General features: G+C 38.1%; 1 protein-coding gene across 2 annotated transcripts; it reads right to left on the reverse strand.

Annotated features, from left to right (window-relative positions):
* Positions 1-1777: 1777 nt before the first annotated feature.
* On the reverse strand, positions 1778-25831 carry grb2b (growth factor receptor-bound protein 2b). Of its 2 annotated transcripts, none has more exons than XM_027141435.2 (6): positions 25665-25831; positions 24215-24501; positions 6491-6588; positions 4823-4945; positions 2605-2773; positions 1778-2425 (listed from the first exon to the last, which is right to left on the reverse strand). In XM_027141435.2, exons 2-6 carry the CDS (start codon positions 24290-24292, stop codon positions 2240-2242), a joined length of 654 nt encoding a protein of 217 aa, XP_026997236.1. In that variant the 5' UTR covers positions 24293-24501; positions 25665-25831; the 3' UTR covers positions 1778-2239. The 2 variants fall into 2 exon arrangements, with proteins under 2 accessions (XP_026997236.1, XP_026997237.1); XM_027141436.2 differs by lacking the exon at positions 25665-25831 and adding an exon at positions 24575-24704.
* Between the last annotated feature and the right edge of the window lie 1794 nt (positions 25832-27625).

The raw sequence follows: 27625 nt of genomic DNA on the forward strand, positions 1-27625 counted from the left end.
CCTTTTTAACCCATCTTTACAGGGAGTCAATAATTCTGGCACTGACTAAAAATACAGATGATTTAATTTTAGGGTGGAAAAATCCAAATTGGAAAAAAAACCCCAGAAAGGTTGATAAGGGGTCAGTGCTCTTTAAGTAGAAATAGAGGGCAAGCCGCAGAGCTAAAGCCCAGTTCTTATTTGTGTGCTTGTTTATGGTGCACCTGAACTCATTAACCTCAGATCTGCAGGAATTAAATAAAAAAATTATAAAAACAAAAAAAGGAATCGTTCTACAGTAAAGTGGTTGTTAACTATTTTGAAAGAGCTTCCTACACGTGTTCCCAGTTTTCTTCCTGACGTGTAGATCACGAACAAATTATAGTATTTAAACCCTCAAGTCAATCCCTTACAAGACAGAACAAATAACATCACAACATTTTTAGAATTTCATATTTATTAATTGGAAAAAAAGAAAAAACAAACAAACAAACAAAACAAACAAACAAACAAAAAAAAAACAAAGCAAAAAAAAAAAGCCCCTAAAAAACAACAAAAAAGAACTTTCAAAACGTTTTTAGAGTAAGAGAAGGTGAGACATTTAAATAGGAAGGATTGGTTCCATGTAGACACTGATGCAAAGTGTCCAATGGGGAAATGTGTACAGGAAAATGTGGTGAAACAGCATCTCTCGCTGTGGGACTGATAAAACCAAACACACGAGCGAGCTGCAGGCCAGTGACACTGATACACCAGAGAAAAAGGCACTAATCCAGAGAGAACAACAAAACGATAACAAAAAAATAATAATAATAATAATATTTACGTTTGGGGGAAATTATATATAAAATAATAATCAACATGGCTGACATCGAAAGTGCTCAAAACACACACTAAGTAAAATGGAGAGAAGAGGGAAAAGAACATAGTTACATCAGTAAAGCTGATATCTCTTTATAGTTTCGCATACTGCTTTTATTGGTGCCAGTTTGGGGACTGGCGAAATACATGATAATTAAAGATTAAACTCGCATGACTTTCAATCTTCTGCTTAAAATGAGTATACACGCTTCGTGCATATTGTTTGTATGCATACATGATCCTACATGGTTCTGAAACTGTAAATAGATACTCCTGTGAAACCTCGAGTAGGTGTTTGGTTCAGGACAGTGACCCTAACTTCCCTCATGCTCACGTCGAAGGTCTAAAGTCAGCTACATTCACGGCCCGAGAAGGGGAAACATTGGCTGCAGTAAATACCTTGGCTTTGAATGGTGGCTGTTTCACGTAGAACAAACTCCGGCAGGCTGAAACGGCTCTTACCTGCACGTCATTAAAAGTCATGATAAACAGTTACGTTTAAGAATATGCAGCTCCAAAGCGAAGGGTTTTTTTCTTCTTTCAAAATAAAACGTGTGGCGAGTTACACAGCATGCCGACGTATCTGAGAAATCTCAGATTACAATTCCTCGAAATTACACTGACAATTCCGCATGTCCCAGAGCTACTCCGTTTCATTCAAACTGAACATAATTTACATCTGAACCAAAAAAAAAAAAAAAAGTGTGTGGAAAGATAAAACAGACAAACACATACAAATATATAATATATATCTTCTTAAAAATGGATTCTCTCTCTTTCTCTATGTATATTTTCATGGCCAAAAACTGATGTACAAAGTTCCTGTGCCTGGTATTTCAGACCTGGTGACTTGACATTAGCATCAATTAGCATTTTTTTTTTTTTTTAAAAATTGACATCCATCTAACATGTGGTTGTTGTTTTTTCTTTTTTTTTCTTTTCATTTTAAATCTTTTTCTTGAACTTAAAATGGCCTCAAAATTCAAAATTTACTATTACAATGTGATTAAAACATGCAGCCAAAACTTAATGAAAGGAAAATGCACTACAGGGATAAGGTGTTGAAAAGGAGACGATGGGGAGGGGAAATCTACACACAGGATCGTTGTGGCGTTAATTTGTTTGGTGTTGCACTAAGCTTAGGCTCATTAGACCCTGGCTGCAAGCGTTCATAGTGATGCAAACAATAATTCTCAGGAATCAGTGTTGATTTTTTTTTGCGCCCATGTCACTGAAAAAATGAAACACACTCTGCTGACCTTTTTTCTCTTTTTTCCAGCTTCCATTGTTCTCTTTTTGCTCTGCAAAACACGGGGTGTTAACGGCAGAGGGGGACATTTAGGCTTTTTTGAGAAGGGGTGTGTGTTTTTGGAAAGAAGGGACCTAGACGTTTGTTGCTTTACATGTTCCGGTTGACAGGTGTGACGTAATTGCGTGGGAACATGCCTGTCTGCCCGTGGCATGCGCCCTTCCACCAGTTAGGATCAGAGTTGTCCAGGACCTGGATGAAATCTCCACGGCGGAAACCTAGCTCTCCGTCCTCTTGAGGGTCAAAGTCAAACAGGGCCTGCACATACGTGGGGTGCTGCACGGACAACAAAGGTATAAGAGTTAGAATGACAAAGTTCTGAATGCACCAGACACTTCTAACTGTTAAGAATACAAGTTACCATTAAATCTGCTGTAAATGTGCTGCATGCTAAACAATCTAGTAGCTGTTAAATATACTCGGGTAGTACAGGACAAACGGTGGAACTGACTGACCTGAGGCACCTGCTCAATGTCCCGTAGAAAAATCTGTTGGTTTCGTGAGACTGAGGTAGAGCGGTGATAATCCACCAGCTCGTTGAGCGAGTTGAATTTTACAACCCACAAGAAGTACTTTCCTGCACCATCACGCAACACCTTGAAGTGCTGCACGTCATTGCCGAACCTGCAGGAGTGAACACACACGAACACGCACACGAACACACACACGAACACGCACGTCAGAGTGGGAGAGCCATATTTTTTTCCAACCTAGTTTTCCATAAACTGTACATAAAAGAATACCATTAACATAATCAATATATCTGGCCACATTTTCCACCATTCCAAGGTTGGAACAGTACAGTGGGTAAAACGTACAGGACTTCCTCTGAAGTCTCTCTTATTATTAAAGCATTATTTATGGACTGCTTGTAGTTGTGAAGCAGTCGAACAGTGTCTGCATATTTCACATGCTCGCTGACGGAATTTAAAAGCTGTCCATAGACTTCCATTACGAGTCGGCTTTCCGTTCTTTTCATAGTAACATGTCATGGAAACATAATATCGTTGCTAGTCATGCAAATGCTGCTGTTACAGTGAATGTAAGAGGCTGAAAAACATGACAAATGTTCCTTTAAGGAGGTATCACCTCAACCTTATCTTCGACACTCCAATTATAGAGCTGCAATATCATCTAGTAATAAAATGCATTCAAATGGTGGACTGTGGAATGACCTTATCCTGGAACACAAAAATAAACCCGGAATCTATCTCCTCTTCCAGGCAGTCGGGTGGCGGTGGAATAAATCGGGTAATTACACTGATGATGATCAAGTTACTTTGCATATCCAACTGCACATGAAAGCTTAGAACCACTGAAGCAGTGACAAATACGTAGCCGACAGTACACACACACATACAGGCACGCATGCCTGCCTGCACACACACACACACACACACACACACACACACACACACACACACACACACACACACACACACACACACACACACACACACACACACACACACACACACACACACACACACACACGAGCACATGAAACAAAGGTGGACTAAAGACGACTGAAATCTGGCCTGTGGGTAAAGGGTAGGCTGGGGGATAGTGACCACTAGAGGTCAGCTAAAGGCCTAAAATTGACAAACTCCCAGTGCACATATACTGTAGAAATCAAATTCACACACACAATATTGCCATTCTACTTACAGAATTGTAAATACAGACAATACACATTTACAAGCGTAATTGAATGAAAAAGATTCTAGAATAGAAAGTTCATAGAACCACAACTGATGGACCCTGGACAGAAGAAGTGTCACACAAAATTTCACAAAGTGCTCTCAAACTATTGATATAGAATGCAGAAGACAGAAACCAGCTGCCAGCGGAAAAGAGCTGCAGGACGACCTACAAGTACATGCCGCACATTTAGAAAAAAAAAATAAAAGGTTTGGAACAACATACTCCTATCAGATAAAACTAAATAGAAACTAAATCAAACTATAGGCAAAAATTCAGACTGTTCATAGAAAAGAGGTTTGTATGTATGACCCCAATGACACCACTCTCACAATGAGAGCATCATGACATTGTTTTGCTTTTCTACACACACCACTCATTACATTTTAGCAAATGAAACAAGAATGGAGCGATGCATTAGGCATAGTGGATGTGAAAGACGAACAAACTAACCTACAGCCAAGAAGCCCTTGCAAAGCCTATTCAACCGACTGACTTCCACTGATTCATACAGGATTATAGTGGATTTTAAAATTGCTAAGTTTTTTTTTTCAATTTACTAAGTAAAATGAACCAAAATTAAACCATGAAAACAAATGATTTTTTACAGTAAATGTACAGGAGCTGTCCTTGTCAGCAACGGCTTTGCGACAAAGTATAATGTTTGCAATTTGTAGTCTGAGAAAATGTTGTTTATGAATGACAGTCATTTTTGTTTATATTAAAAAAAATTGAAAAATCAAAAGTACATCTATATTTGCACTACATATTAAATTCAACAAAAGCGATTTCTACTTATTGTAAGCGCCAGCACACACACACCCCATCCCACTTTTACAGCAAGGTAGGTGACTCAGGGCACAGTCAAAAAAAATCAGAAGCATTTGTGTGTAAGAAAAAGCTGAGTGAGGGTGAAATCCTGGTGTAAAATATCCAGTGTGCTGTGGTATGAGCTCCTGCATGCTCACTCACTTCACAGACAGGGAGAAGTCTCCTGGTGCACTCTCACTTTCTCTAATAAGGAAAGCTCCATCATGCCTCTGTTTGTTCAGCAGCTCCTCTGCTCTCGCCCGGGGAATCCTACCGAAGAACCACCTGCATATATGTATGCACACACACACACACACACACACACACACACACATTGACACACACAGACAATAAGAGATTTACTGTAATATTAAATACTCAGAAATGACTATAGATCTGATCATCTGTACTGAGAACAAATCATGTTGAGCAGATTGAAATGTGGTGGGAGAGTTTCATTATAATACCTATAACTAATACACATGATACAAACACATGTCAGCCTGCTGATGATCGCCAGTGACCAATTCAGACTCACGTTCATATGGTAAAATAAAATCCTCAGGAACACTGGTATAAAAAAAAAAACAGGATTTGTGTTTTATTTCTGCTACATTTTCTGTACAATGTGATGGGGAAGTGGCTGTAAGGTCACACAGAACAACTGTCTGCATGCCATTCTACTGATATTTGCATCAGAGGGATGATAAAGAACACACTGGCACCTTCAGGAGCCGGGGCAATACAGCAGATCCATAAAACCCAGCTGTCCTTTAGTAGCCTCTCCCTTTCCTCTGCCTAAGATTGGCACAGTTGTACAAAAACATCCAAATGGCTGACTAGCAGAGGAAAGAGCCACCACCTCTGTGCCCATCTTCCTGACGAAAACTGCCTGCCAGTGACACTGACATTCAAACTTGTCTAAAAGTAAGGGGGAGCTGATGGAAATCACATTAGTAGTTTTAAAAGGCTTATGCTTTGTCCATTAGACTAGACACAGTGAACTCGCAGCTCTTGCTTAAGTTGTATTTCTGTACAACATCTAGCATGTGGGCCACGTTCAAAGTAAAAATCAGTCTATGGGCAAAACAGCAATAAACATGTTTACTAATAAAAATGGATCTTTAAAGATGAATAGGTTTATTCATCTATAAAGATCAATACACAAGCCAATCATAGTGTAACAGGTGGTTTCACCACTGTACATGATTCTTATTTCTTATCAAATTACAGATGTTAACCTGTTATAAATACAGCCACTTGTACGCTCTAATAACTGCTGCTGAGTGCTGTTAAAGTTAATTAATTAAGCTAATGAAGCAATCAGCTACAGCTATACAGTACAGACTACACTATGAGTTTTACATCAATAAGAATTACGTTTGATGCTACTTTTGTCTCTGGATTGTAATTAATTTGTTTTCATGACTAACCAACAACAGCAAGCTGGAAAGAAGACAATCATTCTAACCAGTGCATCTAAAATGTTATGGTTAGATGCTCCGACCTGGCCGTCTAGCCTTCACGATTCAGCCATCGTCAACGTTGGACAAGGGCTTTTACGCTTGTAACACATGGAAGTGTTCGAGAACTGACTGTTTACTTGCTGCCTAATATCTCAGCCCTTAACAGGTATGCTGTGTTCTACTTATATCTTCACTGTGAACAACTGAAGTGGTAAAATCTACTTGTTAACACCATGACTTAAACACAAGCCTTCACAGATGCACTTAATATATTTAGACCTGACTAAGCTCATAAAGTGTTGCGTGGAGTGAATTTGTGGTGGTGATGTGAGGGAGACGGAAAGGCTGTGCAAGTTGTACTTACGGGTGTGCTTTCATTTCTATATAATTCTTGGGGATGAATCCATCTTTTCCATTCAGCTCTGCCTTGTACCAGTTCTGGTCACATTCTTCATTTAATACCTGATACACAAGAATTGTTATAGGTTAGTTTAGTGCTCGTAAAGAAACCGTATGCAAGTGTCACTTGACAGTAGAAGTATGAGAACATACCACCTGAGAAAGAAAAGAAAAAGGGAAAGGAATTAAATTAGAGAGCATTGTGTGAGAGATTCGATCAATTCAATCACAATTTATGCACACGAGTAGGGTGTGGTGAATCTTGTTCATGTATGCACCGATAACATGCACACTATGTAGCGAGCGTGTGTGTGCGTGTGTGTATTATTTGTCTGTATGTGCTTGAACACGGTGTTGCAGCCATTATCGTTTTCTATCAGCAGTTTTCTGACTAAATGACCACAAACAATAAGCCCATGAAATAATTAGGAGACTGACCATAAGTCTTGCAATTTTAGCATGCCTATTATTTCATTTCTTAAAGTCTTAACCTAAAGACAATACAAAACAATTACTGCAGCTTACTTTTTAGTTGTGTGTCTGGGAGAAAAAAACTAAAACTGTTCTCCATTCAGTTGAGGAGATTCATGAGTTTTTCGGCTCATAATAAATGAACTAAAACTACCATTCCTGGTTCAGATCCTTTTGGTGATCATAATTGCCAAAACCAACTAATCAAACAAATCTTATGAATAAAGAGTTTACACCTCTAGGGATGTGGGTCTGATTAACACCTCCACCCTGTGAGTGAGAGTCAGTGTCTCTGTGGTTCAGGGGGCTCCTCCAAGTACTCTGGTTTCCTCCCCAAAACAAAGGCTGTCTGGCATCTCTAAATTATCTGTAGTGAGTGCGTGTGTGTGTGTGCGAGTGTATGTGGAGTGTTTGTGCCATGTGAAGGGTTGGCACCCTGTCCAGCATGAAAGCTCAGGTTCAGTAAACGGTTGGGACAAGCAGGTCAACATTGAGCACTATAAACAGGGGGTTTATATTTTCAGTCATATTTTCACCCCTTTCTCCCACGTACAGATAATTCTTAAAATTATATTGAAATTCCATTCGTATTACATTTTTATTTATTTTATTCTTTTTGATTCTGTTTTTATGACAGACAATTAGAAAGCATTTCACATGTCCTGTGTTTGTTTGTCTATGTGACAGAATCGGAATTACTTTCATGTGGTTTCACTAAAGCTGGAACCATTTGTAACTGTAAACAGTGTACATTTTTTCCCAAATCGTTGGGATTTTGTTCTTCTTTTCCCATTTTTGTGTCCTTTCCATATAAAAAAAATATTCTGTGGTTAAAATTTGGGCACACACCTGGAGATTCTGTGAGCATCTGCACATTTTACAATTACTAATAATTTTAACAATTATTTTTATTTTATTATTATTATTATTATTATTATTATTATTATTATTTAGAGATATTCAAATACTAATAAAAATAAAGCCAAAATAAAAATCGGAGGAAATGGACATTGCAACCTGGATGTGAGGGGTATGAAATTTTAACTCTATCTCCAAGCAGCTTAACAGAGAAAGTCTAGAGTTTAACCAATCGCAGCCCATAAAATACATTACTATGGCAACAATTCACCATGGTTAACACGTCTGCACTCCACCTTCAAATACAAAGCCTCACTTCTGCATACATTTGTTATTAGATTTTTACACAAGAGGATATAATTGTATTTGTGCAGCCTGGATGATATGGTACACACACACCACAATTTTAAGAGATGATTTCCTCATCAGCTGTCAGGTAGGAAACACTTATGCGGATATATTACGCTCACCGTTGAATATTGTTTCTGCTTTTGTTTCAGGTTAATGTCTACTTTTGCTCTAGGATAACTTGATTCATTGGCACATGGCATGACGGTGAAAACATCCTCTTTGTAACCTAGTCAACACACAAACCATAACCACATGCACTGTAACACAATGATTGTTGTCTTGAAACAAGACCAGTGGTAGTTCAGTGAAGGGTCTGTCACAAGGCAGAGTGACAAAGACTAAAGACTATGAAAACTTCTGGAGCTTCTCAATGAGACACCGCTTCTGCTTCTAGTGGGTTAAGACTGCAAGGTACCGGATGCCGCGGATTTGGTTTCGCCTTGACTAGACAACCACCTTAATACAGGAAACCTTCTCAAAATCCCCTCTGTGGTAAATAGAAAAACTTATGTGACTTTACCCAGTACATAATGGAATGAAGTGCATGACTACTTAAAAATTTGGTCACAGAGAAACTATAAAATCTCAAGTTGCATGCTGCACTGTTCTGTAGTCGTCATTAAATACAGATTTTTCTGCATGCAGTAATCACAACAGCTCTCATCTACATGCCTCTAAAGATGCAGAGTTTATGATCTGATCAGAAGACCCAATGCAGCAGAAAAACAACAACAGTACACTCATTTGCAATCAGGAAGTATAAATGCAAAACACTACAAAACTGATTTATGGCTTTAACTCTCGTCAAGACTACTGTAACACTTTACGTACGAGTCTCCCTGAACCCTGAATAATACCCTAACGGCACACGGTTTCTACGCACCAGGAAGAGAGAGCTTATTACACCAGCTACGTCATCATTGCATTAGTCTCCTGTTTGTACAACTGTCTATAAATGTTATTGATGTAGAACCTTCTGACTTTACAACAAACTGTTCTCAGCACATTCTTTATGTATAAAACAGACAAACAAAAATAGGGAGCAAAAAGCCAGAATATTTACTGTTAAATATCCTTCAGGATTGGTCTTTATTTCAGGTTCAGCCAGTTTGATTTCCATTTCTATAACCCATCCATGTGCTTCTATAATTCCAGCTATTATTTTCTGTTTAATTTGTGAAATCCTTCTGCATTTATCGTTGCATAAGGCTTTTTTTAATTAGAATTATTATTACATTCTATTTTGTTCCCCATTTTTAGCCGTATCCTAATTCTTACTTATCTTTATTATACCTGTAAGTAGAAACGTGCCTTGATGTGACTGGATGTGTATGTACATAAAAAAAAAAAAAAATCATTTACTCTAACATTTACAAAAATGCATTAGCTCTGAAAAGACCACACCTTGTAGCTGGTGAACATCTTCCTCCCTGCTAATGGTTTAAAGTGGCATTAACTCGGTTTTAACTGTTCAAAGTGACAAAGTTATACACAGGATATTACATGTATTCTTGCTACAAGAATATCTATTTGTATCATTAGCTGGTTTCCAGGTAAAAGAAAGTGACAGGAAAACACATTCTCTCTATATCTCTCCTAAGTTATTACATTAACATCATGAACAAAAAAACACTTGCAACCAAGAACTGATGAGATGTTTGATGGTCAATTTCTTTTGGGAAGTGAAATCACCCATCGATGAGTTATTTAATCAGAGCACGGATAATGTTACCTCACTGGATCATTTCTGTCAATAGCTGCTGTAATTCTATACCACAGGCACATTTATTAGATTATCAACTAAGCTGAAGAAGAAAAAGAAGTAAATATACATTTTTACCCCACCCCCATATCCCCCCTGGTTCAATCGTAACAAGACATTGTGACATGATGGATGCAAAGATATGACTTTGTGCTTCAGGGAATTGTGAAATCAGTATTCAAATAATTCCACATGTAACAACTCTGGACTGGAGACCAGCAGGGATCCCAACCTGCACAACCCAACACATTAAAGTATATAGTATATAAAGTATATAGTATTCTTTAGTGGAAGGACTTGCGCATCAACTGTGCTTGTGAAGTGATCTATATTGCCAGATTGCACCAGCCATCATGTATCATAACAACACCCTATTATAACAGTTAAAAAGTGCTAGCACACATGACACCAGAGTTCATCGTGTTTCACTCGATCATTTCCCTACATCCACAGTTCAGACTTTTAGTTTGTTTACAATAATAAACCTTATGTTGGTAGCAACACTTTATTTAAAGAATCGGACTGAATAAAATCAGAACTGGAGTGAATCATTATTCCCCGAACTGTTAATAAAGAATCGTATACTAATACACTAGTTCCAAAATTCTCTTATTACATACCGATCTTTACAATTAACCACAAATCCTCGGACTGTGCATGAGACAGAGGAAACTGCTTTTCTCCCCATTCTTTCCCATCCTCTGATCTTGCTAAGCTGCAATTGCAAAGACTGTTTCTATTTCTGTGCCTGAAGCCAGGGATAATCTTGTCCACAGCTGGTTTGGCCTCCCGCTGTTACCCAGTGCAACAATTAAAAACTGCCACATCAGAGTATCATGTGCATCAATCATTTAACAGCATTAACAAAGTCTGTGAAATGTTATCACCAACTAGGTGTTTTAAAGAAATATTCTGCTCAAGTAAGATCTCCATATGGACAGATAGCCAATACGACATACAGCATAACCTTACTGCATGAATAGGAAACAGGGAAGAATTACTATAATAAAGCATTTCATCAGTTCCATTACAGGAGAGCCACTTGTCTTGGCACAAAGCACTATCACCAGCCCTGCATGTGATTCAACACCAAGTTGCCTCAGCACAGCTGTACACTATAATAAACAGTAAAGTACACTAAACAAGGCTTACTATCATTGCTCCTTTCTCAGTTCTGCACATGTTCGTACCAGCCTCTCTGTGGCTTAGTTCATGGGGACTTGAAGAACGTTCTAAACAGAACTCACAGCATTACAAAAAAAAAAAAAATAATCAGACACATCTAAAGTGGGGGATGGGGTTAGTTAAATAATAATGGGTGGTGGGTGTAGTTAAATAATAAGGGGGGTAGTTAAATAAGTGTCTAGCTCAAAAGCAAACACAGCAAATGTGTGTCTCGCTGGTGGATTGCCAAAGGAAGTTCAAAACCAAGTCTAGGCAACAAAAAGCATGCTAAGATGGTGTAATTGTGGCTTTGTTATGCCTTGATGAATGTCAGAGTTGAGGACTTGCCTTAAATGTATATGCACAAAGCTGATATTGAGGGGGCTGCTATGGAGTTGTACGGTAACCAGCAGAGGCTTTTAACGGCAAGAACAGCACAACAGCAACTATTCTCGTTCTCGGAGAGTGAAGTGTAAAATCACTAGATTTTACACTTCACTCTCAGAAAGTGACAACAGAACAGATGCAAGTGACTAATGAGCATATTCCTCTACCACTTATACAAGACCATATGCCCCAAACCCGACCCCCTAAGGCATGGCCTTTGGATGGTATAAGACCTAGCACACACAAACAACTAGATTTGGGGCAGCCCTGCTATTAAGCCATACAATAACATTACAATAAGCTTAATATGAAATGAAAATGATAGACATGGCAAGCAAATAGTTTCATGCTCATTAAACATTAGCAACCAACAGTTTCCTGCTCAAACCATGGAAATGTAACCCATTGCTGAGCTCTGGTCAAAGATAACACAGCTCAATGGCTACAGCATGGCTATGAGTAATAGACTATGCCTCATTTCATAAACAGGAAGTTAAAAACCAACACTATTCTTGGTCATCTTCCAACGAAGAGGCCCTTTCACAAGTAAATACGCAAAAGAAAAGCAAGGCAAGGCTCTAACAAATTAGGGCAATTTACCTAAAACACAGCTGTTATAAGAGCCAAGTGGCAATCTGATACTGCACCGTGGCCAAGAAGAATCGCGTTATTTAAGATACTATTACTTATCTCTCTGGCTGCACCTATTTGTTCTCTTCCTTTGCATGTCTTGGTTTGTCAGAGAAACACATTACGGAATCACATTTATCCCCCAGGAAACTATGCAAGTAAGAATTGAATTCAGCTAGGAAAAGATTTCATAGACAGGATGTTGGTCATCATGACAAACCTACGGGTTATTCAACAGACTTACTGATATGGAAAACGATTACAAAACTTTTTTGACCTGTCGTCATCATGTGGACACGGGATGACTCATTTCGATCGGAACATTTTCTATTAGTTTGAAGTTAAAATAAATAAATAAATAACTAAAGAGTGTGTGTGTGTTTGTGTAAGAATGAGGAAATAAAAAATGTTTAGAGGGTTTTGCAATCCTTTTCAGTCTGAACCTTCTGCCTAAATGTTATTTAAATCTAAACCGGTACTCCAGATGTTTACAAGAAAGATATGAGGGTGACTTCTGGAAAATAACAATGTTTTCTAAACAAAAACAAACAAACAAACAAAAAAAAATTGTGGACATACATTTGCACAGAAAGAACAACAACAACAAAAAAATCAGCCTAAAACATGATTTAAAAAACATACTGATCAGCATGGAGCTGTTGATCAAAACATACTGGGTGTTATTATAATAAATAAACAACTAAATAAAAATAAAAGGAAGACGATGAAAAGGAAGCAAAATAAGAATAAAAAAAAGGAGAAGAAGAAGGAGGAGGAAGAAGAAGACAAGCAGAAGAAAAAGGAGAAGGAAAAGGAGCAGCTGAAACCGAAGAAAAAAAAATTCACATGTAAATATCTAAACTGAAATTCAGAGCATTTTTAAACCACAGTGAGATCCTAAAATTGATTAAATCTACAGGAATAGCAATGCTTTGAGGCCATTATAACTTTCCCTATATTTTGATTTGAAATCCTGTCAGGAACAAGACTACAGCCCGCTTAACTTATTCAGATGAAATCTCACTTAAAACCTCTCACGGAGGCATTAGATACACTGCGCTGTTATCAAGAGCGATTTTCACTCACGCTGTATATGAGTCTCGCTCAGGAGAAAAACAAACACCACCATGACTAAACCCATAACTAGCTGTTAAGAACTCTTTTCATATCTTAATTAGCAAGAGAAGTTCTCAGTATTTTTTCTCAGGACAAAGTGTTAAATCAAACCAACCATGATTCACAAACTTCTGCAAGGACATACAGCGACCAGGACCTGCTAACATCAACGTGGCTTCTTAGTCAAAGAATCATGAGGATGATAACAAGATCTTAACATCATCGAGTGTGTCTGGGATTCTCAGGTCTAAGCCTAAAAAATTGTGCAACCCTTCCCTACAGACTTGCACTATAATTTTACACTGATGTGGTTTCATTTCTTTTTATGGCATGGAAAAAAAATATAAAAAATTCTTAAAACATCCCTTTCTGTCTCTCTCTTTCTCGTCATCTCTAAAGAATATGGAGCATGCAGGAGTGTCTTTGCAGCTCAGTGCTGTACGTTCATGTCAGTGAGCTCACAGCCCACTGATCACAGCAGGGAGGACAGCTGTGCACATCTGTCTATATGCAAAGAGCAAACACAAAGCAAGCAATAAAGGATGATTAGAAAGTGGGCATCTGCATCAATTCCATACAAAACACACACACACACACACACACACACACACACACACACACACACACACACACACACAATCAAGTTTTCATTTAGATAATGTGATTCAGGAATGTTTAGCATTAGGGCTGATCAGTGTACATGAAAGACTCTGGCATTTTCTTATCCTTTCTTATACAGACAGCACTGTAATTAAGGACAAACATAAAAAAGAGGATTGCTTCAAATGAACATCATGTAAGAATTTTTTTAATAACTTTTTATATAGTAATTAATGTAGCCAAAGAAACATAGCAAACATGAGTGAACCATTCAATCACCAAACAAACAAACAAATAAATAAGCAAGCAAGCAAGCACGCAACCTTTTTTCTGGCTATTGGTATTAACTGAAATTTACACTGCTAATGCTAGCTAGCATCTATATACTCAAAAAACAAAAAAAAGAGGTAGCTCATCGTGATGACCACCCGTCTGATTTCGTGATTGTTTCATAAACCGGTTGGAATTAGTTTTGTGTCTTAAAACCTAACGAATGTGGACACTGAGCTGAACCCGAGACACCCCCCCCCCCCCAGTTACAAGACAATGATGCGGATACATGTCCGCGTTTAATAAACATACAAGCAGTAACAAAATGACTTTCCTTTACTATAAATCAGCAGCAACCACAGAAAACCAGCTGTCAGGTTTGTGCTGCTGCTTTGCAAGACTCATTGCACCGGTGCAGCCTAGAGCGCTCATTCTGCTTTTCTGGGTCACTGTGAAATACAAGGGTGGAGTTATGGAATGGCAAGAATTAACAATGTTTGCTTGAGGAGAGGGAAGAAGAGTTTAATTAAGAAATAATGGGTCCTGCTGTGTAGCCCCTGTACACACATACCACGTGGAAAAGCTTCCTATCCTGCTGTGGGTTCACAGCTTTTCTCACAGCAGGGTTCAGACAGGGATAAACAGCAGATAAAGGAAAACGCAGTGGAGCATTTGGGGTACAACAACCACTTCCCGGGAATAATTAGTGCTTCTTATTTTAACAAGATGGAAAAATGACAAGAAATAGTAAACCCTGAGGCTTGCCCCAAAGAAGCCACGGTGTACTTCAGAAATTCAACATTAATTCTTCAAGGGAAGTTATGAAGCGGGCTTAAACACGAGAAGATTTACTAAATCCTGATTTGATCACCGAAGGAAAAAAAAGGTGATTAATCATAAGGAGAAACTTGAGATGAGGTACATGTGCGTGCAATCAGCTCAGGTTACTGAAACAGAGCACATAAAATAACAGGGTGGTAAAGTGGGAGGAAGAGGGCAGAGGACACACGTTCAAGAGAACCTAACAGGAAAGTTCTAGAAGAGTCAGACAGAGAGCAAAGACAACACATGCTGCTCAATGAAGACAGGAAGGTGATGGGGGTGGAAGAGGCACTAAACAGGAAGTGAGAACAAAGTGGTATCAAGGGCGGCTGCAAACTTGCACACGTATGCCACTGGGTTTACTGCTACGCTCATACAAATGCACTTCAAAATCGCAGTGGCTTTAAAAAAAATAAAAGATGCCGTTTGTAGCAAGCTATTCCATAAAATTAATGATGCCTCACTACAGCACTGCGAGCTCTGAGGAAGCAGTCAGCTGTAACAGAGTGAATGAGAATGTGTGTGAGGTGAAGCCGGTCTGATGGAGCCAGACTACAGCTGGCAGGTAATATTTCTTGGTGTAAATGTGAAATAAGAGAACGCACACTAAGCAAACTGAACAAACCAAGCAGAGGAGTGAAAAAACCAGGAAAGAACACAACGCTGTTGGGCAAAGTCAAAGTTTAACTAAACTGTAGACAAGGTCACTAATGACTAACCATGCAGGTCCAGATCCATGTGAATTTCCATTTTGTACCAACATCTGTATTGTTACACTGAGAACACCTCATGGACACTGGCTCAACGAACTGCTTTAAGTACACGATGACATGGTGCACAAGGGCATTTTTAGACAGCTCAAATGGGTCAAAAAAAAAAAATCTCCCTTCTCCTTTTCCATCTGCACATGATTCAGAACCACAAGATCTCACTGCTGAAATCGAGCCTTCCATCATGCAAGAAAATAGTCATATTTACACAGTCATATTTACACAGATGTACTGTACACGTTAAAATTGAGACTTGAAAAAATAAACCAAAATACTTAATAATATAGCAAGGAGACAATCAATGCGAAACAGGTGAAGTAATTAGGCTGAATCACCTCAGAACGAAACCCGGAGACAACTGCTAACAGGAAGAACTCAATTACTGCAAAGCAGCTTCACTGATACCAGCTAAGGCTTGCACATTTTCCAGAAATAGATTAATGTGCATTTTTTATCCTCTAGGTCACACAGGAACATTTGTAGAGGAGAGAAATAAAATACATGTTACGAGTGAAATAAATAAGATCTATGCTCATTTTTCCCCCTTGTTTTAAACTTGGTTTTACTTTTGACCCGTAGACGACAATCTGCAAAACAATCGGACTGAAAAACTCCTTAGGAAAGTTTAATGCCATTTTTGGGGCTGATTTGGGAGGCACAGCATACGTCTTCCTGTTTACAAATGTAGAAAAAACAACAAACAAACCAAAGCAGCCAGCTGTAATATCACATGATCCCTTATGGACAGTTTAGTGTTAAGTGTTGTACAGTTGTAGTTCTGCACAGTTCTGGGTTCTTTTCTTGGCAGAATTAAGCTTTGGTTCTTAGTAATCAGCATGGTTTATTACCCAATACAGAATATAAGCCATGACTGACACACACACAGACACACAGACACACAGACACACAGACACACACACGTATCGGCTGAAGGAGTAAATGTTTTACTTGTTACTTTAAATTGAGTTTAAGAGGCTTTTTTTTGTCACTACACAGAAACAGAGGAGTTTTGTTAGTCCTACAGTACTGTACAAAAGTTTTAGGCAGGCGTGAAAAAATGCTGTAAACAAAGAATGCTTTCAGAAATATAAATGAGTGTTTATTTCTGTCAATTTACAAGTGCAAAGTGAGCAAACAAAAGAAAAATATTTTTTTTTTGCCTTCAAATCAGCATGAAGTGATGGCATGGACCCCAGAGAGCCCTGATCTCAACATCACCGAGTGTGTCTGGGATTACATGAAGAGACAGAAGGATGTGAGAAAGCCTACATCCATACCGAGAAGAATTGCTGCTGTTTTGAAGATAAAGGGTTGTCACACCAAATATTGATTTGATTTAGATTTCTCTTTTGTTCGTTCACTGCATTTTGTTCATTCATGAAAATAAATGTTTAACACTTCCATTTTTGAAAGCATTCTTTGTTTACAGCATTTTTTTCACATCTGCCTAAAACTACAGTACTGTAGTTTAAAAAAAAAAAGAGGCCAGGCATTGTCACCAAGAGTGACAATGGTACAATTCAACAACGTCTCTTCCAAACAAACATATCAGTCTTCAGGTTTTGTGTAAAACGTGTTAATGACTCATGCCTTTATGAGAAGTTTTAATGGGATCTGTTTTTACTCCAATTTGTGTAAAGACAAAATAACACTTACCCTACATTCCAAATGGCATATAGTGCATAGTGCATAGAAAGAAATGACATTACACCCCTAGCAATCACTCATATTTCAATAAGTAGTAATGGGACATAGTAATGGGCACAGAGAAAGCGGTTACACAGACTAGACTACAATTAAACTCAGTATTCCTCTGTTAGTCTAACTTCAGTTTAGAGTCAGATTAGTGATGTATGCCACAAAGCACAATGTCCATTCACTGAAATTCATGTGTGCAAATCTGTTCGAGCATGACAATTCTTCTGTGCACAAAGTGAGCTTCATGTAGACATGGTCAAACAAATTTAGACGTTTTTGTGAGAAGGGTGAACAGAGTCCTAACCTCAAACCCACTGAGCACACTTGTTATGAACTGGAACACTACATGACCCCAGGTCTTCTCACCACACACGGGCACCTAAAGCTCTGATACCTGAATGTGCAAAAATCTCTGCATCTAGTAAAAAAAACTCTGCAGATGTTTGGAGGATATTAGAACAGAAAACTGAGAAATAAATCTAAAATGGGACCTTCAAAAGGTACGTATATGTATAATGGCCATATAGTAAATATATATTTTTAAGCACATTACTTTTGTCACTATCAGTACAGCTTAAAAAATCTCTAATGCTGGAAAAGTAATTTGTAGCTTGGCAAAAATGTAAAATTGTGCTTGGCTGTTACTGAAACTCAGTTTTGGTGTGTTTGCTTAGCTCACTTGGTTCATATGGCCTTGTAGTAGCAGCAAGTGAAATAGCAGTCATATTTTACCGGAGAAGCAAACGAACAAGACTGTGACTTGAAACTTCAGCTGGGTAGAAAACAAGGTAAGCTCTATTCCTCTTGTCAATCATTGACCACACCGCTCAGTCAGTGAATCTGTTGTATGAACAATCGATCCTTTCATGAGCTCGAAGTGAACCTGAAACTCAAGGAAGTGTTTGAAATAATGTACAGGATCTCTCAGTCGTGGAGTAGACCTTTGGATGGGGTAGGCTAAAAAAAAAAAACATTCCTGGGAAAAACAACAGCGCAGAATAAAAAAAAAAATAAAATCTTCACATACCCAGACTTTAAAGTGAATAATATAAGGATGAACCAGTAAATTCTAACCAATAAATACAAAAGGACATTAATAACTATAGTATGTTTTTCAAAGCGATTCAGATTCTAGATTAATTCTGATCTTAAAAGGCAAGAACATAAAGAAACAACAATTCATGACCAGGTACAGTTTAATGAAGCCACGTTAACGGTGTTATCAGAAAATAGAGAAAGCTACAGCACTGTGGTATAAATTCAGATCCAGCCAACAACATCCAGAGACATTATGCTAGAAGCTGCAATGTCCTGAAGGCTACAATCTGATTGGCTCCTTTGCTTCAAACAGGAAAACAAACTAACCGACAACAATTTTACAGATAATCTCTCGCAGTGAATTTTCAGAAGACGTTTTGGCCTTTTACTGTAAAATTGTCTCACAGTCTTTACTGTAAAATAGTCTCAACCCACACGGCTAACAGGTAAACTTTGTTTGGACGAGCAGCACATTTCTACTGGTACACAGCTGAGAGTGTTTTCATGGCATTTTCTGTTGTCACTACAAGTTTACTCAAAACTCAGGTAATGCAATTCTAGTGGAGACATTTTCAAAGAAAAGAGAAGCGGGCTAAATAAAAACCTTACCAAGTAAGCATTTTCCTTTGTTCCCGTTTTAAAAGTACCAAAATAGTGTAATTTCCAGTTTGTTGTAGAACATTAACTGAAAAACTGATCTGAGCAATTCAGCCTGAATCTGTACACCAGACTCTATTCACAAAGTTGTCTACATAACTGAAATCTTCTACACAGGTTGATGAGTGTAATGATTACTGAAATACAACAATGACACAAACACAGACATGCACTGTGTATTTTTTTTTCTTCGAATGGAAGGGCGGAATCGCTGCTTTTAAACAGCAAGAGAAAAATGTCTTATTCAGCAAATAATGAATTTATGCATCAGTAGCAACCAAGTCTGTGAATAGAGTTTAGCAATAGATACCTCACAAGTTTATGGCTTTTGAACTCTTAAGCATGCAGTGCTTTGGCTATGCTTGAACCGATTTCTCAGGATTAAAATTGCTTGCTCAGAGTAAAATCCCTTAACATATCGTAAGTGCTGACGTTAGAGGTTCACGTTAGCATTGTTCATCCCCGCGTATCGTGCATGTGTACAGGATGGAAGGTATTGGCAATGCTACAGAAAGTGTAGTACTGTTATTAACCATGCATTATAAAACATTGTCTATAGATTCAAAATTAATGGGATCTCATTAAGAAGTCAGAATTTTAAGATATAACTAATGTGTATTTATACCCCATTTACACATTTTAAAACCAATAAAAATGACCAATCAATTGAGGTCTTTGTTTTTAAAGACAGGACTAAACTGAATGATACTGACTGAAAAACAAGCAAACAATACGATCATGTATATTCCTAGAAATAAGGCAGTTGAAGAATAAAGGTCTTTAGGAGTAATAACAAAGATATGTTCTCCCTATGGACCAAAGGGAGAGTGTGATGTGTCCTGCAGCAAGGCACGAATGCGTCTCCCTCGCCGTATGTCTTTTACGTCATTCGATTAACCACAGGACCGTGATTCTCTGGGGCTAGACATTACTGACTGAATCCCGAGCACTTCAAACACAGTGGAGAGCAAAACAAATGTAGCATGCTTGAGTGTTCTGACTCTTACTAAACCCTGAGGGTTAGGATTAAGTCAAATAAAACAGGTCAAGGCTGGAACAGCTGCCCTTTCACTGAAAAGCATTCGAGCTGCCCTTGAAGCTGAACCTTGGAGATCTGATGTTGAGATTTGTGACAACTGGAGTAAACATGAAACCCTGAGAACATGTCTAACCCTAAAAAAGAACAACTCTGATCATTATTTATCTAATGCCAATGCTACACTGAAGAGACAGCAGAGAATACATAACTCACATAACAGGCCTATATTTATTTAACATGCTTGCTGTCACAGGGACTAATCACACTTATTCTCGATATAATCTAAAGGTTATTAATATCTGGATAAACAAATGGAAACAGTATAACTGAGTATAGGGCAATGCATTTGGTTTCTATCCTTTTTCCTCAGTAAGATGATGAGATTAAGTGCAGTATGTTTTGCAAATGCTCCACGCCATTCAATATGCATTCTAGCCATTGCAATAGACACCAATACTGAAACTTCCATTATTAATAGAATGCCTTTAGTTAATAGGATAACAAACTGTAATCGTTGTCAAAATAATACGATGCGTCTTCACAAAGGCAGGGATTGTTTCCATATTTTTTCTTTCATTCACGTCCCTTAAAATTTCCTAGTGATCCATAAACATCAAGTCCTGCCACAATCATTCATAACAATAGCAATACTACACATAAAGGGATTTGTTTGATGGAGTATAGCAATAACAGTCTTAAACACGTGATGTGGGATTTATTTGTCTAATTTCAGGACTTTCAGAAGGACGAGGCAGACAAAACATCCCACACTGTTTACACGACATACTTTGTACTCTAAAACTTAAATGCATTAATAATCCAACATCTTCCAAAGAAAAATCTAAACACAGATGTTAAGAACGTAGTGTAGTGCGAGGGTTAACATTTTGATGATCAAAACTTAAATACCGCTGACACAAACCGAACACAATTAAACAACAACAAAAAAAAAGCACTGTTCCAAAGGTTTTCACTTTCTAACAAATGTGCAATGTGGGAACTTCAGAAAGACTGAAGTCACAATGTCAAACGTTTGTCTATGTAGAGTTTGCACAATCCAAAATCCTGTAAAAAAGAGGTCATTTGCCTTTATAAATAAAAGGTGCACAAACCACATGAATAAAGAGTACATGCACGAGTGTCAGTCATGAGCCTCGAGTGCACTACTCTCTGCAATGCTTAGTTGCAGACTTCCTCTTGTGTGCTTTTAGCCAACATGGTCAAACTTGTTTCAAATGCGACGTGACAGCATTTTCCCAGAACATACTGAGTAAAAACAGCAATCGCTCCCTGGAAGTTTCAAAACATGAAGATTCAAGAAAATGGAACCGTATCAGATTTTATAAAGAAAAAGATTCTACAACAAAAAAAAAACCTCCAGTGATCAGGTCATCAGCTGATCTTAAAAATATTTCACTCGGCTCAGGTTGGAGCAGGTAAATATGGTTAATATCAGGATTATATCTGCCCTTGTGAATGAGGAGATTAGTGAGTGACGGTATAATGCAGGCATCCTTGATGTTCATTTTAACAAATAATATCAGCTCGCTGTCTTAAGAACATTTCCTTGAGGTTACATTCTTATAATCGCTAATATAATTGTTACCAAATTTGTTTGTGACAAAAACACACCACTGTATGAAAATCCTGACCTAGTACAAAATAAGAACTACTGGTTTTATTTCACTTACACCACAGTGATGTGTCAGTGACTACGATCTGTGATAATCATAAGCAATACGTTGAAACATTTAGGGCTACATTTATTTTTTTCCCCCAGAGAAAACGTATCTGATATCAGATCCTGAAACCACTAGAAAAGGCTAGAATTGTAAAAGAAATATGATGTTGGACCAGGAGATAATTATCCAAAAATATTTGACTGTGTTATGTTGCTAGAACTGACTTTATGATGTTTATATTTCTTTATAGTTAGATTTAAAACCTTCAAGCTATTTTTAGTTGAAAAAAAAAATCAGTTATACTCCGGTTAAAAAAAAGAGAAAGAAATAACCTTATCATTTTTAAAGAAACTATATAAGGTGAATGTCGGCTTAAGCGTCATACTCGTATAGGTTTCAGTGTCTATAACAGTATTGCAAAACAAGCATTGTGCGAGCTCTAATTGAAACAAAGTGTGAGTATCTTCCCCACCTCCACACCCCAATCAAATTTCCCCAAAACGTTTTCTTTTTCCTTCCAAGTATCAAAAATGCAAATGCAATCATTTGATAAAGTTTCAGTTCCTGGTTTGTTTTTACAAATGTTCACAGCCATTGCAGCCTGACTAAAGCATCTGTCCTTCTCTCATAAGTGGGAACTAAATGAAAGTTCTGCTCTGGATAAGTATCACGTGATAAAGGAATGATAAATGTCTCACAGATAAAGCTGAAGTGATGTTAAAGCCACAGCAATGACTTCAGATCCTGCTGCAATCACAAGATCAGTGATGTTTCTTAATCTTGATGAAGCCTGCTCAAGCTTTTAAAAGTGAGTCTTATATTTAACCAACAAGCAAATATAAATAAAAAGCTCCATATAAAACTAGGTGCATGGTCTGTGCTGTTAATCTTAAACCCTCTCATTTGGTCTCCTTTATTTTACTCCTCCTAGGAAGATCAGGCCACTGATTTAAGTGGAACGTAGATAAAGGACACGATGTACGAGCTTCTGTTGCCTGCTTTATCAAAGGTCCTGTGATGCCTGATGAGAGGGATTATAACGATTACATTTAAATCTCATCGCTCTGGGCTGAAAACGGAAATGGCTTGAGATCTTTAAGGCAGACATGTGTTTGAAAAAAGCAGGGCTAAAGAAACATTCGAGTGAAAAGCGAGTGACATGACGTTTTTTCAGAGTGCATAAAGCACATCAACACTTTTAATGGCACTATAGCATTAAAACATGGATCATTTTAATCCCCCCACTACTTAATTTCAATACAACACTCATGTTTTTTTTAATGCAGTAACATACTGTTTCTTTTTATCCTGAAGAAAACAGGGGACAGACATTTCTAATAATACTAAAGTGAGACATATGAAGAACACACTGGAAGACCACAACTAATTTATTATAAGGTGTAGAAATGTTCTCAGTTTCACTATGGTGCAGCAGTAACAGTAAGGAAACACAAAGGATCTTAAATATAAACCGGGAATGTGTAGTTAATTCCAGGACGATGTTTGATTTAATGAGGCTTTTCCTTAAGAAAACTTCCTTGAAGCAAAATTCTCAATACAAAAATCATATCGGACATGAAATCTAACAAGATATGTTTATGTACTATTTGTTATTTGGACCCGTCTCAACATCTTGATTTCAGCACAAAATAAACCACTGTTTATAAGTATATAAATCCGCTTTGCTACAGGACACATCACCCTCCTCTACTGTAAATTACTTTCCTATAACAGCACGTCACAACTGGTTTTGTTCCTCAGAGATTTGCCAGCACGTACAATTTTTAGAATCGTTAATAAACAAGTTTTTTTTTAACTATATATAACAACCCTTTTTTCTGGAGTGTCTGCATGAAAGTTCCTGTTATTGCTTACGTTGGTGCAGCTATGAACAGTTGTTCCCTTGGCTGCCTCTCTATTTTCCTCTCTTTAAGTTAATAAGCAGCTTGTCATTTTACCAAGAACCAGTAAAGTGCCTAGTCATCTGTCCTGAAGACTCTTCTGTGGTGAGAAACTTACTGTTACAAAGTGCTGAAACTATAAATAAATGTCTTCTTAAAGTGATCTGAAGCATCTGCGTCACTGTAAATGAGAAGTTACTACAGAATCAATCATGTATTCAGATTACAGCCGGTCAGTACATGGTGTCAGTGCGGCGTAGATAAAGAACGTGAATCACTTTCGGACCAAACTGAGTCAGGAATATGACTGCTCTGTGATCTGAAGTGTTCAGAAACGACAATCTTCAGATAACGGGACAGAAGTCAGACAACAGGATTGTATAAAAAATACTCTCCAAGATTCCCATAAGGTTTGGAGTGTTTTCGGTGCACTTATAGAATTAAGAGCATGATGTGAAAGATGTCAACATTACCTTCAGGATCTCTCCGCGTTTAAAACTCAGCTCGTCATCAGCAGTCGCTTTGAAATCATACTTGGCGACGGCCTCCATGATTCAGCTCCAGCACCTGTGTGTCTACACCAATGCAAGTGAAAAACGTCTGGATCGGGTTTCACACCCCGAGTTTACTCCCTGAAGGCGGATAAAGGAACGAGCTCAGGTCCAGGACACAAATCAGCGTGTCTCCTGGTCTCTCTCCTCCAGTCTCTGTCCCGGGTCTCTCCGGTAGATGTTCTCACATAAAGGTCCCGGCAAATCTCCTGCAAACAAACCAAACAAATAAAACACCCCTCTTCCGTAAACCTTTATTAAACACCACGGTTTAAAACCAACCGGATCCGAGTCGCTACAGATCACTCAATGGACCGCGCCCACGATACGAGCGGTATTAAAAACCCAACACTCCCCATATAAAGAGGAAGGAAATCCGCGTTATTTGACGTTTCCAGCGACCAACTGCGTCGTCAGGGCGCCACAGAACGACCAATCAGGCAGCCGCAAACAGAGACGCTCCCCAATAACGGGGCAGAAAAGCAATAGGAATAATCCTATTGGCTGAGCGAATGCTGGCGCTGGACCAATAACAAAGCAGCATTTTACAGCCCAGAAAAGAAAGAAAATGCGATGACGACATGGCGCACAGGCAACGAGCAGCGTTTTATAATTAAAGTACACAAAAAGAGATATTTTACGTGTTACATAAACAAACGCAACTAAATTTTATCGCTAACTCTACAATTAAGAGCAAAACTATGTGTATTATTCGCTCCAGTCGGGTCTTAACGTTAAAAACTGACAGTTTCACCGCTTCCTAAAACGCCTTATACTTTACACCAGTTATTAAACTCACAAAGTCACTTCTTTTACATCCAACAGTGTAATAATAACAACCCTATATAAATGTGTTAAACTGGATTTGTTTATTATATAAACACCGGATCGGACGCGTCTAGAAGCTTCGCTAACCGTAGCTATGTAACGGTTAAAAAAACACACCCTATCACTTTATTTAAAACAGTCACACAAGCAATCCGATAAAAGACTTTGTTAGACACGAATCCCAGACATAATCTGTGTATGATCTTCTGACAAACAGCACTGATGCCGGCGGACTGTACCGACTTGTTCAACGCATTCCAGGACACCATGCTAGCTCGGCTAACGTGGCAGGAACCCAGAAATACCTGAGCAAATAAAGCTAAATAACGAGCACACCGAGTCCACCCGAGTGTTAATTTACATCTAGTAATAAGTAGTTACAGCGTTATAAGATTCCAGGAGGCAAAACGGGCATCTAAAGCAGCTAGCTAACAGACTAAGGGCAGAACTAGCTTGTTTTGCTAATTGGACGCTAGCTCGGTGAGCCGAGGCGGAGGAAACCTTTCGTGCTTAAAAAAGACCTTAAAAACGGGTTTATACTCACACTTATTAAGGACCTTCGCTCTTCTTTCACTTCAGGTTACATCCAACTTTGAGTAATACTCAATTCGTTGCACTTATTTTCCCAGTAAACGAGTCAAAGGACGTAGGTTTTAACGATATAGAGCTTTTCACCAGACGCTTGTTATGCTGCTGGATTTGAGCTTGAACATTTCCGCTTCCTCGGGAGAAAACAGCTGTGTGTTTACTCCGCCCCCTGCCGGCCGCCTCTGGTAGCTACACCGCTACTGTCAGGGACAAAAAGTATTCAATGCTATAGTGATTTTAACAATTTCCCATTGTCTCAAAGCAGCTTTACAGAAGTATGGAAACAGAAGAGAGAGAAAAAGAAATAAAAATGATAATAATAATAATAATAATAATAATAATAATAAGCAAATTAAGAAAAATAAGAATAAAAATACATAAATGAATATGTACAATTAAAGTTTAAAATGAATTAAAAAAAATAACTTAAATCTTAAAATACTATATATCTATCCCTATCCCTAACGAGCAAGTCGGAGGTGACGGCGGCAAGGAAAAACTCCCTGAGATGATATGAGGAAGAAACCTTAAGAGGAACCAGGCTCAGAAGGGAACTTCATCCTCATTTGGGTGACACTCTATAGTAAATAGTGTAAATGTAAATAATGTCCTTTCTACAACAGTTTATGATAGTGCATCCAAGAGCTCCTGAGGAACTAATGGGTCACCTGAGTTCAGCGCTGACCTGATTGCTGGTAAATACCAGACCATACAGATGACTGACACAACAGAAATCGCTAAATGGCTTTTAAGTTCTGGAAAAGCTTGATTTTCCTCAATATGCATTGACCTAATTATTTTATAGAGTAGTAAACAATTTTGGGATTCAGCTCTAGCCTGATATGTGACTGCTGGATTAATCCCTTTTTAAGAACAGAGTATAATTCGGAAAGCTACAGACTTCATTCATTCATTTTCTACCGCTTATCCGAACTCTCGGGTCACGGGGTGCCTGTGCCTATCTCAGGCGTCATTGGGCATCAAGGCAGGATACACCCTGGACGGAGTGCCAACCCATCGCAGGGCACACACACTCACACACTACGGACAATTTTCCAGAGATGCCAATCAACCTACCATGCATGTCTTTGGACCGGGGGAGGAAACCGGAGTACCCGGAGGAAACCCCCGAGGCACGGGGAGAACATGCAAACTCCACACACACAAGGTGGAGGCGGGAATCAAACCCTGACGGTGTGAGGCGAACGTGCTAACCACTAAGCCACCATGCCCCCCAAGCTACAGACTTCAAAACCAAAATCAAATCAGAAGTGAAATGATCTAAGGAATAAAGTGGTGTGATGTGATGTGGCCAGAAGCAAAAGCAGTTACTGCTATCACCTTGAAGTAATCCACCCTGATTCATTTTCCTATAAGACCACGTCAACAGTGATGATGGATATCAATTCTCAAATCTGGCCACCGAACAGCATTTAAAGATTCCTTTCTAATTCCACTGACACATCAACACATCATCTGTCTACAGATTTCAATTTCTTTCAGTTTTATATTCTATAAACCAGATATACAAATGAGTTTATATGTTAAACTCTATGAAAGAATAACAATTTTACGATAAAAATGTCTACTTAAGCAACATGGTGCATGTTTCATTACTAACGTGTGTGTGTGTGTGTGTGTGTGTGTGTGTATATATATATATATATATATATATATATATATATATATATATATAAAAAAACACAAATATATATATATAAAAAAAAATATATATATATGTAAATATATATATATATATATATATATATATATATTCTTTTTTTAAACAACAGAAGTTACAAACTGTACAAATAATGTTAACGATTAATATTTCTGATAAACATCTCAATTTATTGTTCTTCTGGTTTTAGATTGAACTTGATTATTTGGGGTGATTTTCCACTGGTCTTTCAGACT

The sequence above is a fragment of the Tachysurus fulvidraco genome, chromosome 15 (assembly GCF_022655615.1).
Source record: "Tachysurus fulvidraco isolate hzauxx_2018 chromosome 15, HZAU_PFXX_2.0, whole genome shotgun sequence".
Classification (NCBI taxonomy): Eukaryota; Metazoa; Chordata; class Actinopteri; order Siluriformes; family Bagridae; genus Tachysurus; species Tachysurus fulvidraco.